We start from the raw sequence: 15662 nt of genomic DNA on the forward strand, positions 1-15662 counted from the left end.
AATTTGGCGGTAATAATTGCAGGTGCCTCGCTGTGGACAACCCCGTATACTGCAGTACACTTGTCGTAGCACAACTTGGATTTGTCACACCACACGTATTTTGTCAAATATATGATCCCTCAGTACCGGCCGCAGTAGCTCTGACGGTAAGAGTTTTTGGAATAGCCTACCGACCACGAGGTCGTCGGGGTGGCTCGCTGTCATGGCGGCTGGTTCCTGACGGAGGCGCACAATTAACTAATACCTGTGTGTACCTTAGAGCGGGTAAATTTCTTCACGTGATCAAATGAAATCGCAGCACTCTACCGCAGTGCGCCTGAGAAGTAATGTGAAACAGCGGTGCATGAAATTCCAATTTTAGTGAACACTTGCAATGAATATTAAACTAATGCGAAGCTCGCTATTGCTCACTCATGGTGTATGTCGCGTCAAAAATGCACTGCAGGGAAGCCAACTTCCGCTAACGATGACGGGGATCGTGGAAGCTTCCAGTGGTCGGAATGAAACCTGGGCCCCTCGCGCTATAAAGACGACGTGTCTATCTGAATGCGCAATTCCGACACGGTCGAAGCAGTTTGAATTTGGAGAGGGGGGGGGGTGCGGACGTTGCAAATTAGAAAAATCATGCTCCTCTCCTTCTAACGACGGCTATGGTTAAACGCGAAGTTTTTTTTTTGTTTTTGAGAAATCAAGTGGCGAAGTGTCAAAGTAGAAGCCACTGTTACCAAAAGTCCAGACTGTGTGCGAGTCAACGCCAACCTGAACGAGTCAAAGTCCAAAGCATCTGCGAGTCAAAGTTCAAGCTCAGATGACCGCCACGGAATCCCTAACGAGAAAGTTTTGCGTTCAACCATCGTCGTCGTTAGACAGAGGGGTCTATGATATCTTTTTGTTACGCAATTCGGCAAGTACATGTGCACGCACTGAGCAAGAGTTGGGGGAAGGGACCCTTTGTAATTTTTTGAGAGACTGTGACATACCAGGTAATTACGGAGTGCTGTAGGCTGTCCTGTAAACCCTACTCTTGACCCCACAAATCACTACCGAGGGATCAGGAAAGATTATTGCTTTCCCTGCAGGTCGACACCTTCCAACATCCCACCAGACTTCACTTCTTCGACCGGACACACTTTTCCCCATTTTGCCTCTTCTGTGAAGAGCCTGGGACTCTCAGACACATAGTGGGCGGCTGCAACCAGTCTACCCTAGACCTCCCTAACATCCACCTTTCCATGGAGCTTTGGGGGAGAGGCTTGGCCAGCTCCGGCCTCGAAGATCAGCTGCGCCTGATCGAAAGGGCTGTCGAGGTGTCCCAAGCTGAAGGCATCCCTCTCCGAAGCATTCCCCCCTCCATTTTGCAGAAGAGGACAAAAAGTGTTAGCAGCCAGGTACACTCAGAAGCATTGTGGTAGATAGTAGGAAAAACAAGCACATACTACCCCTTCCCTGCACGCACCCACGCTAATGCGCAGTGGAGACAATGCTGTCCAGCCCCCGCCTCTCGGATTACCTCCTGCTCCCCAGGAAAGTGGTGTATGCGAAGAGGGCTCATGAATATTCGTAAAGGGGGAACCACTTCGACAAGAGCTCCCTAAATGCTCTCAATGAACATGTTTTGTCTCTGCCTTTGCCGAATAACATAGTTCGACTCGATTCGATTAGATGGTGCCAGACGACAAAACATAGTGTGTACATAGAGGAGGAGGTCCCGAAGTCAAATACTGCAGGGGGACCTCCTATAGAGCAAGCATCAACAAGTAAATGTTTTAACAAACAGTGGTTAGAGTATTACGTTGAAAAAGACAAAACGGTAATATTACAAAACTGAGATTGCATAATTACAGTAAAAAAGCAAACAAAATTAACTCAAATGGACTGAAGATCTGCGGGTAAGCTATTCTTGAAAGAACAAATATTTGAAGCACTTTTTGTCAAGGGAGGCAGACAGTTCCATTCGTAGGGAGCAGAAATATGCACAGCTTGTTTACCATATTTAGTTGAAGCTTTAGGAAGTAAACCATTGTTATGTAAGGCAAAACGAGTGCAGCTCTGACGTGGAAGCTGGTTAGCAGTGAAAATTTCGATAGGAAGGATTCCGCTGAAGAATTCGAATGCTTTCGATGCAAATGAATACTTCACCAAATTAGACACCTGACGAAATATTATGCGCACGAAGCAGCGGTAAAGAACTACAGCCGAAATGACCATGAGTACTGATCCGTATGGCTTGAGTTACCCCAAGCTTTCGTATAAATAAATAAATAAGGTGGCGCATGGGCTGAGACTAAAAGGATGATGTTGTACGTACCTGAACTAACGTATCTTTTAAAATGCCGGCACGGTTGTTGGACGGAAATGTGCATGTCGTTTTGAACATTATGCCAAACACTTGGTTTAGCTATGTGTCTGGCAAGAGACAGTTTCCTCCATCTGTACACGCATCCAGTATTCTAAATCCAGCGCAGGAAACGTTACGCAGAAGTCGTTAAGCAGAACATAGAAAAATGGAACCACGGAGCTTCACAGTGCCGGCCTACGGTTAAAATTATAAATTTCGTAGACAGAACTTTCTCTAAGGCACGCTTTAAAGGAGCACTGACATGAAAATTTTATGTTACACTTTTATTGCTTTTATCTATGCTTAATGGTCTGGCGAACCTGAAACAGCACTTCAAATACTTCAGCGCGCGATAGTTAATTACATTGAGCGGTCTGAAAATCGTTTGTTTCAAATTCCCGCGCTTTGATTCCGAACGGCGCATATCACAGACTCCCTGCCTGACCTCGGCGCTTCGTGCGGACGACACCGGAGCCCGCTTGAGAGGGTGCTGCGCCCGCTCGCCGCTCGTGGGGCCGCACGCGTGAAGTGACGTCACGAGTTTTTGACGAGCGCTGTCGCGTCACTTCTTTTTCGTCTCCTGGAGTGATGTCACGCTGATGTCCATTTGCTGAGTGCCGCTCCGCGCGCTGCTCCGTCGGCGCGATAAATGAGATCCAATTGAACTATGTTCTTCGCGTCGCTGGCCGCTCATATTTCAGCCAGGGTATTCTGTTGAGTGAAGGAAGCGAACTGTGCAATAATATTACGCCGAAAATTGGCGTCAGTGCTCCTTTAAGCGATGGGACAGAAACACCGAAATATCGCTACGCTGCAAGAAAAAGCCCCAGAGCGTCGAGTGTAAAACAATACATGCACATATGTACCTCAAAGTATGATTGCAGTGGATATATCTGATATTTGTAAGTAAATTCTGAAGCGATGTCTGAAGAGAAGTCTGAAGCACAGCAGCCACCTCTGCCACCTCAAAGTGAGAGCGACAGGGGAAGCGTGAAGGGACAGGTGCGCAACGAAGCCTGGACGTGTTAGTATGCCACGGAACAATGACGCGGCATGCTACAATAACATTAGGAGTGGATAAGATGGATCACAAGGCGGGCGCTACATTGTGGAGTGACACACGAGAACATTATGAAAAGGTGAACTTGAGACGTGAGGGGCTCGCCTCTGTAGTGCCCGTGCTCCACCCGATGAGCTGATCCAAGCGCCGTGTCGTCACGCGAAAGGCATGGCGAAAGACGCTCACCGAACGCAGCTGCAAAGTGATGCACAGATGGCCGTCTCCAGTAATCGGCTTCTCGCATGCAGCGCTGCGGTATGTTCGAGCATTGCTGGCCTGATTTCTGCCCTTTTGCGGCGGCCGCTGTGTGTTCTGAGCCGTCTTTTCAACTATTAAAGACGATAGTCTTCCTTGGGCTAATTTAAATCGGAAATTTTGGGTCTGTCTGTGTACATGTCTGTCTGCCTGTCTCTCGTTGACTCGATTGAGCCACCCGGCCAAAGTCAAGCAAAATCTGCGCGGTAGTCTTTTATATTCACATCGAAATCTTAACGCCTTAGTCCGTTGTCACTGTTTTATTCGCCCGGTCACTGTTTCATTCGTTGTCACTGTTTCACTGGGGTCGTCCGGAATTCGTTAATTCATTCATTTTGCATTTTCGTAACAACAACAACAGAAAATGCAGGAAGGAGGGCAAAAAGCTGGTCGAAGCCAGCTTGACAGGGACCCAACTCCCTTTACAAAGCAGTGGGGCACATAGCGAACACTTCCGGCATTTCTTATTTGCAGGTAAAAAAGATACACCAAGCAAAAAAATAATAAAAATTGGATTGGAAAAAAGAGTTTTTTTTAACATTCTTTTCACGTTCAGAGAAAAAAATCATGACACTGGACATTTGCAGAGCAATGTAAAGAAGGATAAACGAAAAAAAGACTATCATGTAGTGCATAGTTACAACTTTGTAGGATTTATCTTCGGGGAAAAAAGTGCAGGATTCTACAGCACAAAGAATATAGGAAAAAAGGACTGCAACACATTGGGATCACGTTACAGACGCACAATGGCAGATACAAATGTAACGTTGCACAGTAATTCAAAGAAAGGAAGAAAAAAAAAACGCTATTTACAAATGCTTGTGAAGGTGATAAAGTTTAAGTTGAGTAGGTGTAATGGTACGTAAATTAATTCCTTTGGAGGCGAATTTACCCGTGTTACCCATTTCCCCCTGTGGCGCCTCTGGCCTCGAGGGTAAAATAAAAAATTCCCCGCATTTCGCCGAGGGGAAGAATGTGAAAGTGCGAATGCACGAGTTGAATTTGCGCGGTTCGGTAATGTTCGCGAAAGAGAGATCACACACACACACACACACACAACTACAAAGAAAGAAAGATGCATTTATTCACAGACACCTATTTGTGTTGTCGTTGTACTTGATTGCTAGAGCGGATCGCAGCTTTGAAATTTCGTGTCAGTACTCCTTTAAGCAGGTGCATTAGCCCTTCTCACGCCCGATTCTTGGCCAATCCCCCACGTGGGTATGTGCCATGTCAGCGGCCAGGCAGCGCGCGCCCATCTCCCCCCGTTGCCAAGGAAGACGAGGAGATTCCTCGCCAATCCCCCACGTGGGTATGTGCCATGTCAGCTCGCACGAGCGCGGACATCGCCGGTGGACGCAGGTTCAGGGTCGCTTAAGAAGTGCATTCGCACTTAATAAAATGAAAGGAAATTTAGTCCTTGTAACTCTCTTTTCCCCTTCTGTCAGGTATTGGGTGTCCCATTCCTTCGAAGTATATGTTTTCGCCGAATTGAGAAAAATCAGTTGTCAGTAAGCCGTCTTCATATCAAAGTGATGTTTTAAAGCAAAGCTTTCTACGTCTACCAACCAACAGTTCGTTCGTGGCGTGTGGGAGAAGAAATTCTCAACGTGGCTGGGGAGGCTGAGGGCGCTTTTCACTCACGGAGAATAGAGTGCCTCGATGCGCGACAAGGCACCCTAACGGAGAACAGCGTAGATGGAGCGGCGATAGGGCGCTAGACAGATTTAGTTGGGCGCGCGCTCCGGACGAGAGTACGCCACGGCGGGGCGGGTCGCGACTGCGCATGCGTAGTACGCTACGTAAACGCCCCGACGATGCGGTGCTACGCACGCAACGGCTGGAGCGTATGCTCCGGGGCGCTTGCAGGACGCTGCGGACCTGCTGGAAAGCAGCTTGTTTCCAAAATGGCTGCTGCCTATGCGATGTCGGCGGCTGGAGGCGAGCGATCCGGCTCCTGAAAACGCGGACCGTCGCGTGTGTTTCGCATTGTGCGACAGCGTTTCAGTTCCAACAGTCATACCGGCTAGAAATGAACGACCAAGAACAACGCGGATGGCTCCTGAAGCGGGTGGCGGTGTTTGTGTGCGTGTCGTGGTGATGGAATGCGAGCAGTGTTGGTTGCGGATCGACCGCCTCCATTTCGGTAATTCAAGAATTTTCGCCTGCGCCGTCGTCGCAACCTCGGGTGCGAGCCGAGAACGTTGCGCTACCCGTGTGAGACGTGAAGGATGTGTAGTTGTACTCCACAAACAAGAGGAAGTATGCATTGTATATTTTGTTGAGTTGCTACAACCGGGTAATGTGTACCGCTAAAGCGCCTTGCCAGCCTACCCGCTGTTTCATTTTGCGCGTCGCATTAGCGCCGCATGCCATGCTCAGTTGTATTTGTCGCATGGGCCTGCCATATTTCAGAGCTGAATAAAGTGAGTATCCCGAGCACTGCGTGTTGCTTCGAAACTATGGCGTTGCGCGGTCGAGCAAAACAATCGCGACTTGTGTGTCGTATTTTTCCCTAAAACTGAATCAAGGTAAGGGGGTCTTTTTTATCATACTTGTAAGATTTTTGCAATCAAAACCAGCCTTAACGCATTGAAAAAAAAAAAAAAAGAAAATGCCGTCCAGCTACAACTTGCCTTGGTTAGCTAGTTAAAAAGGGTCAAATTTGGTACTTCGCGTTGGGTTTAACAGATGGCGCCGCAAGCGTTAGCGCACGCTACGAAAAACGCTGTACTAAAACTATCCATCGGCGCGTCGCGATGAGCGTACGCTCCGCTCTGCGCCCAGCAATACGCTAACGACAGAAACGCCTAACTAAACCTGTATTTCGGCGGTCCCCGTGCTCACCCCGGAGGACGTGCCGGCGGAACCCTTCCGTCGGGACAACCTCCTTGGTCGGGACCCTTCCGCCGCCTTTGTCGTCTGTCTGCTTTACCGACGGTGTTGGGCCCGTTTTGGCGCAGCTTCGCGTCTATTGCGCGCTTATTTCGCACGGCTCGATTAGCTTGTTCGACACCGCCTCCTGGGTAACCCGAACCCGACGGAGTTAAGTGGTCGTACGGCAAAGATACGTAAAGGAATGGTTTGCAGTGCGGAAAAACAAAATGTAGAGTCAACATACAGACATCTGGCTCCTAGAGAAACCCTAGCTGTTGCGCACTGCTTGCGACGAATGGGACTTCGTTTTCTAAATTGGTGAATACACATTCCGTTAACTTACATAAGAATTTAGTTGAAATCTGTATAAATGCGGATCACTAAGCTCACACGCCGGATTGTTTCGATGTCTGCGCTTGTGTTGCGTGGGGGTGTAGCCCCTAGCTGGCACATAACGATGGAGAGGTTCCGCTGTCTCACCCTTCACAACACGCTCCTCTCTGTCTTCTTTCCGCCGACTCACGGCCGTGCTACAGCGGTGGTGTCCGCCGCTCGAGCCAGGCCGTGGCCGATGCTGCCCCACGAATCCCAGGTGACGTCGCATGTGTATTTGTGGGGGGGGAGGGGATCGTTAGCAGCTTTGTTTTCCAACCACCTTCACAGCTTGGGTTGGAGCCAAAAAATACACAGCGCAATTTTCCTTTAACAGATGTTACACCAATAACCAAAAAAATCATTACTGCACACAAGCACCAGCTTTCTGCCCAACATAAACCGAATTTTGAGGTTTGAGGTTGCATAACAGTGGCAGACACATCCGCATCCGCCGTCTTTTCCAGATACGACTCTACCTTCGGTCGCTTCTCCGGCGGGGTGAACACGTGCTCTAACATAAACTCATGCAATGTGAAATCGTCGTCGTCGTCGCTGCCGCTGCTGCTGTCCGATGATGAGTTTGCGCTTGAATCTGTGGTGCCTTCATCATCTAAAAGTAGTAGCATCGTCCAGACGGCCGCGCTTGGCTGCTGCCGTACGCACTGAGCGACTATCGCGGCTGCTGGATTCCGCCACTTTTTCCTCCGCCACCCGGGGATAAAAGCAGAAATGACGTAAAAGAGGTCATGTGACTTCCTCGGCGTTCGCTGTTACTCCGCCGCTGGCGACGGAGCACCGAGAACTGCTCTCGGCTGCTCTCAGCGCCAAAAAAGTGCTCCTCCTCGACCAATGAAACACAACGCCCCTACTCCTGCTCGGCCACTGGAAGACGCCAGAACTCGCGAGAGCACGTTAGGAGCAGTTAGAAGTGCTCCTGTTCGCCCAATGGAAAGCGCTATTAATAGTTCGAGCACAAAATGACATGCAGCTTGAACACCACAGCGAAAGTGTGATGGTGTCATGCTTAAGTTTAAACCTTTTGTAGGAGCAGCGTAAGTAACTTCGTCGCCCATGTAGACTTATTTTTAATGAAAACCTACCGAGGCTCGTGATAGCATTGGTGTGGTTGGGAGAATGAGGGGACGAAATTTGTTTTTATGGCCTTCCATGGAAATATAGTGAGGTGCACGTCACAGAAAAAAAAATCTCCCCACGTGATTTGAACACGATGTGAACATGACGCCAACATTCATTATGCAGTGTGGTCGTTTCACAAAGCTTGCGTATTGTGTGCGGGCAAACAAAGTTCGTTATCGAAAAACATTGCTTCATATATTGGTCCGTGGGCACGTGCGCGCACACACACTTACAGGCGCATACATCCGTAAGCAAGCACACGCATACACGGAAACGCATGCAAGACCGCGCATGCGCATGCACAAATATTGAGTCCTGCCCTTTCTCGTTGTGGATTTTTCATTTTTTATCGAAACATACTCTAAAGGCAGGCAGCAGCAACCAGAAATTTCGTCCGTGCAGTAAACGGTAAATATTCTGAACTAATTCTTGCGTAACACCTGAAATTTCTGTGTTCGGTCAGAATGAATGTACCGCGAAGTTATTCATTTGGCTGGCAATCAATTCAATATTTTAATGTTTATTGCTATGCAGTGCACCTTTTGTGAATTGGTGTCTTTTCTCGCAGTTGTCGACGCATAACATGCCATCGCCTCAAGTGTGGCGATTTCCTGCTTCTCTCCAAATCGTGTTGCAGTGCTATCACACATGTATCTTTTCTATAGCAGAAGTGTTCTAACCCGTAGAAATGTATGCGTGAGGATGCCCTCGCCTCCTTTTTTTGTAAACACACACTTTGAAAAGACAGGATGTTGCGTTTGCAAGCATGTTTCTGTGATTATGTGTATCTGTTAAATTTTTCTTGAAATGGGATCAGGCACCTCTTTCGTGTTCCCGTTCCTTCGTATGTCTCGCTGCCCGTACGGGCCCACAGGCACATGCTAGGAATTTATGAACGCTTTTAGCCTGGGGGATCCCCAACAAAATTTGTTGGAAATAAAATGTCTTGACTTGTTTATGGGCAACTAGAACTTCTGGCGATTTTATTCCCATCCCCGACCACATACGGCGGAACGTGCGGGTCGACCCTGTCCGACGAGCATGCACCCGAAATTCAACGCAGGCAGAAGACGCGCTAGAGCCAAGGCACTAACGGACCTGCGGATATGCCTGCTGCAATGGAGCTGCGATCGCGGTGCTTAACTCGGAAGGCAACATGCGGGCGTCCACCAGCACTTGGAGCAAGCAAGCCGAGGAAGCAGAAGAAATAGCCATCGTCCTCTCCATCGTAGACCGAGGATGCCATACGATCCTCGGCTATTACTGACAGGTGTTGAGGAACTACGCCAAAGGAAGAATTGCTCCAACAACGGCAGGCATGCTGATCCGACAGGCAGATCGCGACAACAGGGTTAGAATCAAGTGGTTCCCGGCGCACGCAGGCGCAGCGTCGGAGAAGAATGTTAACCGCAACGAAACGGCACACGCCCGAGCCCGAGGACTAACCGACGGCGCCCAAGAAAACGGCCGCCCGCTGTGGTTCAGCGCTAGGGACGGGATCACCAGCTATAAAGAGTTGACCAAGGCCTTTCGGCTGGCCCGCAGACTTCTCCCGCCACCCTGCAAAGGGCTGAGCAGGTGACAGGCCATCCTGTTCAGGCAATTACAACCGAGAACGCTTCCGAGCCCAGCCCTCCTGCACAAAGTGTATACAGAATCACACCCCGACGACAAGTGCAGAGCAGGCCGCAGGGAGACGGCCACATTCGAGCACATGCTGGGACTGCTCCAAACATCCAAGAGAACTAACTCAGGACGTATACCGCTGCAGCTTGAGGAAGCAACGCGGAGTGACAACCAAGACACATAACTCGAGGCGGTCCTGAAGGTCGTCGAAGAACTGGCTAGGCAGGAACCTATCGAGCAGGGAACGGCAAGCGAGGATCCTCGCAGAGCACCCGCCCAGAAGACGACGTAGGCCACGTCGGAAGCGTGCGCGCGCGCTGTACTGCAGGCTTAATAAACGTTTTCCCAATCCAATGAATTGGAGATTTCATCTGTCCCAAAAAAGGATGTTAATTTGTCTTATTTCTATTTCTAGTTATCAAACTTGCAAGTTTGGAGTCAACTCAGATGCAGGAATTTCGCCTACGGTCTCGAAAGTGCTAGGAGGTGTAAGTTGAAGATAGGCAAGGGTAAATGAAGAAAATGCTTGCTCGAAGCATAAACTGCAATATACAAATAGAAAGGGCACGGATCTCCACTAACATTGAAACAAAAAGAAACTCGTTCAAATACATTGGGAGTGTTAGAATTTTATTAAAAAATACCACACCATGTAAAACGTCTTTGTCCATCCCCCTTTTACGTTCAAAGTTTGCCATTTCAACGTTTACAAAACAGGTCCTCTTGGGAGCGCCGCATTTGAGACCGCTTTCCTAGAATCACTATGGGCGCTTGTGTTTTTGATAAACCATTAAACTTTGACTTCATCGACTGATAAATGTGAATAAGTTGATTGATTGATTGGTTGAAATAGCTGTTGTCTCTTGGCGGAGGGTGCTTCTTGTCGTTGGGAGTAACTGTGTATACGAGCTACATTAGGCAATTTAAAATATGTGTAACATATCTTACTGATGACTGTAACGGCGTCTATTGAGAGCACAAGTTGTAATGAGCGTGTGCCTGTCAGGACAATACTATCAAAATTGAAGGTTATAAGAAATAGAGCAAATGATACGTGAACCATGCATCACGGACCTCTCTCTGCAGTTTATGGCACCAGCGTGTCCGGTGAAAAAATAATGCAATGTTATATTTTCAACAAGACAATCAATGTCAGTTTCGCATCTCTAACTAATCCTGATCGCTCGAGTTCCAGCAAATTTAGTGCAAAATTTTCTTGGAAGCCCAAGAGTGCGGCGCGGCTTCCAACACTTCCCAACTTTCTTACGTGGAGATTTTCTTTTTTGGGGTAATCAGGGTGTTTTACCCACACACGCGCCTCCTGCGACGCAGAACACAAGCCTTGTGTGGTTGTACCCCACTTTACGCAGACAGTCAGCGTCTGTTCCACATAACAGCTCCACCCGTAGGTGGCCACCTGCAAATACCGATCCCGACGGTACCACCGATTTAGCAGGAAAATGAACTGATCAGACTTCACGACATCGTAGACGTTTGTGATGCTTACAGTATAGCCCTCCTCGTTTTCGCCATTGCCCATGAGCGGTGGCATGATTTTTGTGCCGGCAAGACTATCAGGAAGGACGGGTCTGTACTCTACGACTGGTCTCTGAAGTTTCTGATCAGCAATCGTGCGCAGTAGTTCTAAGTAAGCGTGCGAGTCAGTGGCCACAAGTTCCAACTTTCGTAATATATGTCTCTTTTCCAGTCTCCATGGCATTTCGCTTGTGCTGGTAGTCCCGGCTGCAGCGGGGCTACTCGTCTCCAGCTCAGACATTTGCTTCAGGTGAGTGCAAAGCTGGCGTCGTTGAGACTCAAGTTTCTTGGCAAAGGTTTTCGACAGCTCCTCTACGGCTTCTGCAAGCTGATGGCTTGACCGCAGTTCGAGGTCGTGCAGTTTCTTTGCGATTGCATCAATCCGCATACATTGGCTCTTTACCTGTTCTGAAGTTTCGTTCATATCGAGGTGTTTCTTCAGGTCAGAGGCCATGGTGGCTTGTTGATATTGAAGTTCCCGGCCCAACGTCGCTGATAGCTCGCGTGTAGCTTGCGCGATCTGATCGCTTAGGCTGGGTTTGCTGTCACTCAGTGCCCTGGTCATTTCATCAATACGCCTGCCATGATTCATTACCTCTTCAGAAATCTCATTTATAGGGAAATTTTCCTTCAGGCTAGCGGAAAGTGCGCATTGTTGAGATTGAAGTTGTGTGGCAAACGTGGCGGAGGGCTGTCTTGTTGCTTGCGTGATCCTTTGCTCGCTTTCCTCGCAAGATACTCTGATAGCCCCAATCGCAGAGTCTGTGCTTCTTGCCGTTTCCAGAAGTTCGTTTATGGTGCTTTGAATTGCTGGTAACCGGTCCTCGTAAAAGTTGCTCAGGAGCGCCTTGAAGGCATCAATGCTGCTTCCGATATCGTCAGTGCCAAGCACCGCACCTTGAAGTATTGTTGCATCTCCAGTCGCGGAACCAATGACCGAGCCGTGGCAATCAGCTCTGTAGTCCCTCGGAAGCTCTTGCTGTAGTACAGTGCCACTGCATCGCTGGCATGTTACAGCGTGGAAAGTACACTCTTCCTCGTAGTGGGTAAGAACTGCGTGCAGTGTGCCTGCGAAAGTGCACCCGTGAGTCTCGTTCCAGCAGCAAGCCTTAAAAAAAGGTAGAATCGGAAAACAAATAAGTCTTTTTCATTGTGAAATTGGAAAGATCGAGGAAACTTTAGCCTGGTGCATGTCAGTTGGAGAATGGGTGTCGGCAGACACAATTATGGCAATAAATGATACTCGTTTAGAGGTAATGACAACTTAATTGATTGGCTAGAGAATTCCTACGACTAGTAAGACCGGACCACATCCACGTCGTGAATCAAGAAATAGAAAAATCCAGATTACAATAATCCTATGCATGGTATTAGGGTGTAATAAGGGAAGGTAATATATATTAAGGTGGTAAAGTATAATGAAGTATTACCAATGATTGTAACACAATTGAAAATAAAAATTAAGCGAAATTAGGGCAGATTAATGGGGAGCAAAAATTATTTGTATCACTGTAATCATCATCATAATCATGATCATCACATCATCAACCTATCTACGCCCACTCTAGGACAAAGTCCTCTCCCATGGATCTCCAATTATACCGGTACTATGCTAACTGCGACCAATTTATCCCCGCAAACTTCCTGATATCATATGCCCATCTAAGTTTCTGCCGCCCGCAGCCACGCTTGCAATCTCTACAGGGATCCGCTCTGTTACTCTTCATGACCACCGGTTATCTTGCCTTCGCATTACATGCCCTGCCCATGCTCATTTCTTCTTCTTAATTTCCGCTAATATGTTCTTAACACGCGTTTGTTCCCTTATCCACTCCGCTTTTTTCTTGTCCCTTAATGTTACACCGATCATCTTCTATTCCATTGCACGCTTAGTCGTTTTAAATTTAAGTTGAACCCTCTTATGAGCCTCCAAAATTCTGCCCCGTAGGTAAGTACGGGTAAGTGCACCGGTTATACACTTTCTTCTTCAGGGACAATGGTAGGCTGCAATTCATTATCTGAGAACGCGTTCCAAATGAACTCCACCCCATTCTTATTCTTCTAATTATCTCTGTCTCATGGTTGGTATCCGGGGTCACTACTTGGCCTAAGTAGATATATTCGCTTACCACTTCCACTGCCTCACCACCTATTTGAAACTGATGTACTGTCCCGACGTTGTTAAGCATTGCTTTAGTTTCCTGCATATTACTTTTTAAGACCACGATATCACTCTGCTTGTCCATTGCAGCAATCATGCTCTGCAATTCGACCCCAGGGTTACCTAGTAAGGTAAAGTCGTCAGCAAATCCGTGGTTACTGAGGTATATCCATTAACCCGTACACCCACCTGATCCCAAGCCAATGTTCTGAATACCTCTTTGAAACACGGTGTGAATAACACTGGAGAGATTGCGTCTCCTTGTCTGACGCCCTTTCTTAAGGGTAGTTTTCTGCCCTGCTTATGTAGGAAGACGGAAGCAGTGGACCAACTGTAGTTGTCAGCTAGTATTCTTACGTAAGGCTCGTTTAGATGTATTATGGTGGACCAAAATATAGAAAGCTGGACCTAGATGGATTATGTTGGGTTATGGTGGATTAAGGGAGATTTATGGCGGTAGAATGGTGTGGCTTCTTTGCCTACTGATGGACTTTGATGAAAATGGTACTCGTTATAATAGGGCGAAATGCTTTAGCCTTAAAAGCACGCGATCTTACTCAAGTGTCCCGAGAAATTGGTATATTGTGAGCAGAGGGATGCCATAAATATGTGGCTAAAATATGAAAAAAGGTACCTATTTGGCAAAATTATTGGTGGAAATCAGCGAAGTGAGCCGCGCTTGCGGAACCTGTGGCCAATCTGATTAACATTTTCCGGGACTATTTTATTTCTAAGGGAATCAATGCAACGAGTTTTTCGCATGGTACTACGTATTACACGTAATTTGTCACATGAAAGTACACGTGCGGTTTGCATCGAATTTACAATCCAAACTTAAAACACTGAACCTTCAAAATAAAATGGTTAAGCTTTAGGAACAAAAACACAAATTAGGTCTGTCACCGTGATGGGCTGCTGGTAAAAATAAGTGCGACCTATTTTAATACAACAAGGCAATATTTACCCTTAACTTGTTCGAGGCCGCCGCCTGCAAATGGAACCTCGGACACTCTTCTGCCGTGAATGGTTCCGCGTCGAATGGACACACGTCGTCGCCTTCGAGAACGCCATTGCTTGCGCACGATTCGCACAGAGCATGGGAACACGGGAGTAAGATTGTGGTCGGTGAAATCACGCGACACAGTCCGCATGTGAGGTGGTGCGGCACTGCTGTGGCAAACTTGGTCACTCGCCAGTTCACTCCGCTGACAAAGCCCCGCACTCGGTGGAGGTTTCCGTCGGGCATTCCGCCGTCTTCGCTTCTCAGCTAACGTGAACCACGTTGCCGCGCGAGCTGTGCTCTTCGTAAGAGGTCAGTGGGTGTGGAACGAGTTGGTTCTAGAGCTGGAGTTTTCAAACGGCGCTTTGTCGTTGGAATGATAACGGTCCGCTGTGTCCGCACTGACACTCCGCGCCAGCTATGTCCGCACAATACTCGATGTTCACGAGTCGAGAGCATTCCTTATCAGAGATAGGCACAAGATTTCCCATAAAAAGATTTTTAGCGCGATATTTCTCACTCGAGTGCAGCTCAAAGAGGCGTTTTCGATGCACGATATCATTTCCAGGCCGAATTACTGACATCGTGCCCGCTATTCCTCCATGCTACAGCTAGCGTTCTAAATGTCTGTGCTAGTGAGAACCGAGTTCGCCTTTGTCTCCAACTAACGTGTTCACCTAACTTTCTGTCCTTTCAAATCACCCAGGCCAGGAGAAAACTTGCCAATTTTTCGTCCCAGCTTTAGTGGAAAGGAAATATTTTGTCGAAAACTGCTGCGAAGCCGTTGGTTTTGTTACAGTTCTACCAGTGTCACGATTGGTGAAGTGACACCTCTAATAGCGGCTATTATCAGCAAACTGCCAAGCGCAGCCCCCGAACCTGTGTGTCGGGTAGCTCACCATGACGCATTTTTTTTTTGTTTCGTTGGGTGGGCAGAGTTTTCTGTTTTCTCCTGGAAGAGATAGCAGAGCTCGCCAGTTAGCAGAACCAACTAAATATGTATTGGCCCCGGGTGCAATACATTTAGAATTATGGCTACAATAGGACAGTTGTCAACACGTGTTGACAAACCCTCCTTCTACTCGGAGATACATGCTTTGTTAGCCTTGTTGCCTTTTATTTCCCTTCCCTTTCATCGTCATCGCCTGATCTACTTAGAAATAAATTCACTGGAAAAGAAAGGGGCCCTATTCTCCAAGCACTAAGTTCACCGTGAACTGTGAACTTACCGAAAGTACTTTCTGATTGGCTTTCAATTTGAGTCACTTGCTTCTGGTTGACAAAGCGGTTGTGCGTG

The 15662-nt window shown here is 47.8% G+C and overlaps 1 protein-coding gene across 2 annotated transcripts in view; it reads right to left on the bottom strand.

Moving 5' to 3' along the window:
- LOC144159168 (uncharacterized) overlaps positions 1–14948 on the bottom strand; it is a 50345-nt gene extending 35397 nt beyond the window's left edge. Inside the window, exons 1-2 of one of the 2 annotated variants that reach the window (XM_077690493.1) lie at positions 14330–14948; positions 10133–12312 (exon numbers count right to left, since the gene is read on the bottom strand). In XM_077690493.1, the coding sequence (XP_077546619.1) occupies positions 10795–12312; positions 14330–14611 (1800 nt within the window). In that variant the 5' untranslated portion in view covers positions 14612–14948 and the 3' untranslated portion in view covers positions 10133–10794. Of the gene's footprint in view, positions 1–10132; positions 12313–14329 lie in introns of those variants that run through there. The other variant, XM_077690492.1, reaches the window with a different exon arrangement.
- Positions 14949–15662: the final 714 nt, after the last annotated feature.

The sequence above is a fragment of the Haemaphysalis longicornis genome, unplaced genomic scaffold (assembly GCF_048455015.1).
Source record: "Haemaphysalis longicornis isolate Haplotype H1 unplaced genomic scaffold, Haemaphysalis longicornis Haplotype H1 scaffold_10, whole genome shotgun sequence".
Taxonomy (NCBI): domain Eukaryota; kingdom Metazoa; phylum Arthropoda; class Arachnida; order Ixodida; family Ixodidae; genus Haemaphysalis; species Haemaphysalis longicornis.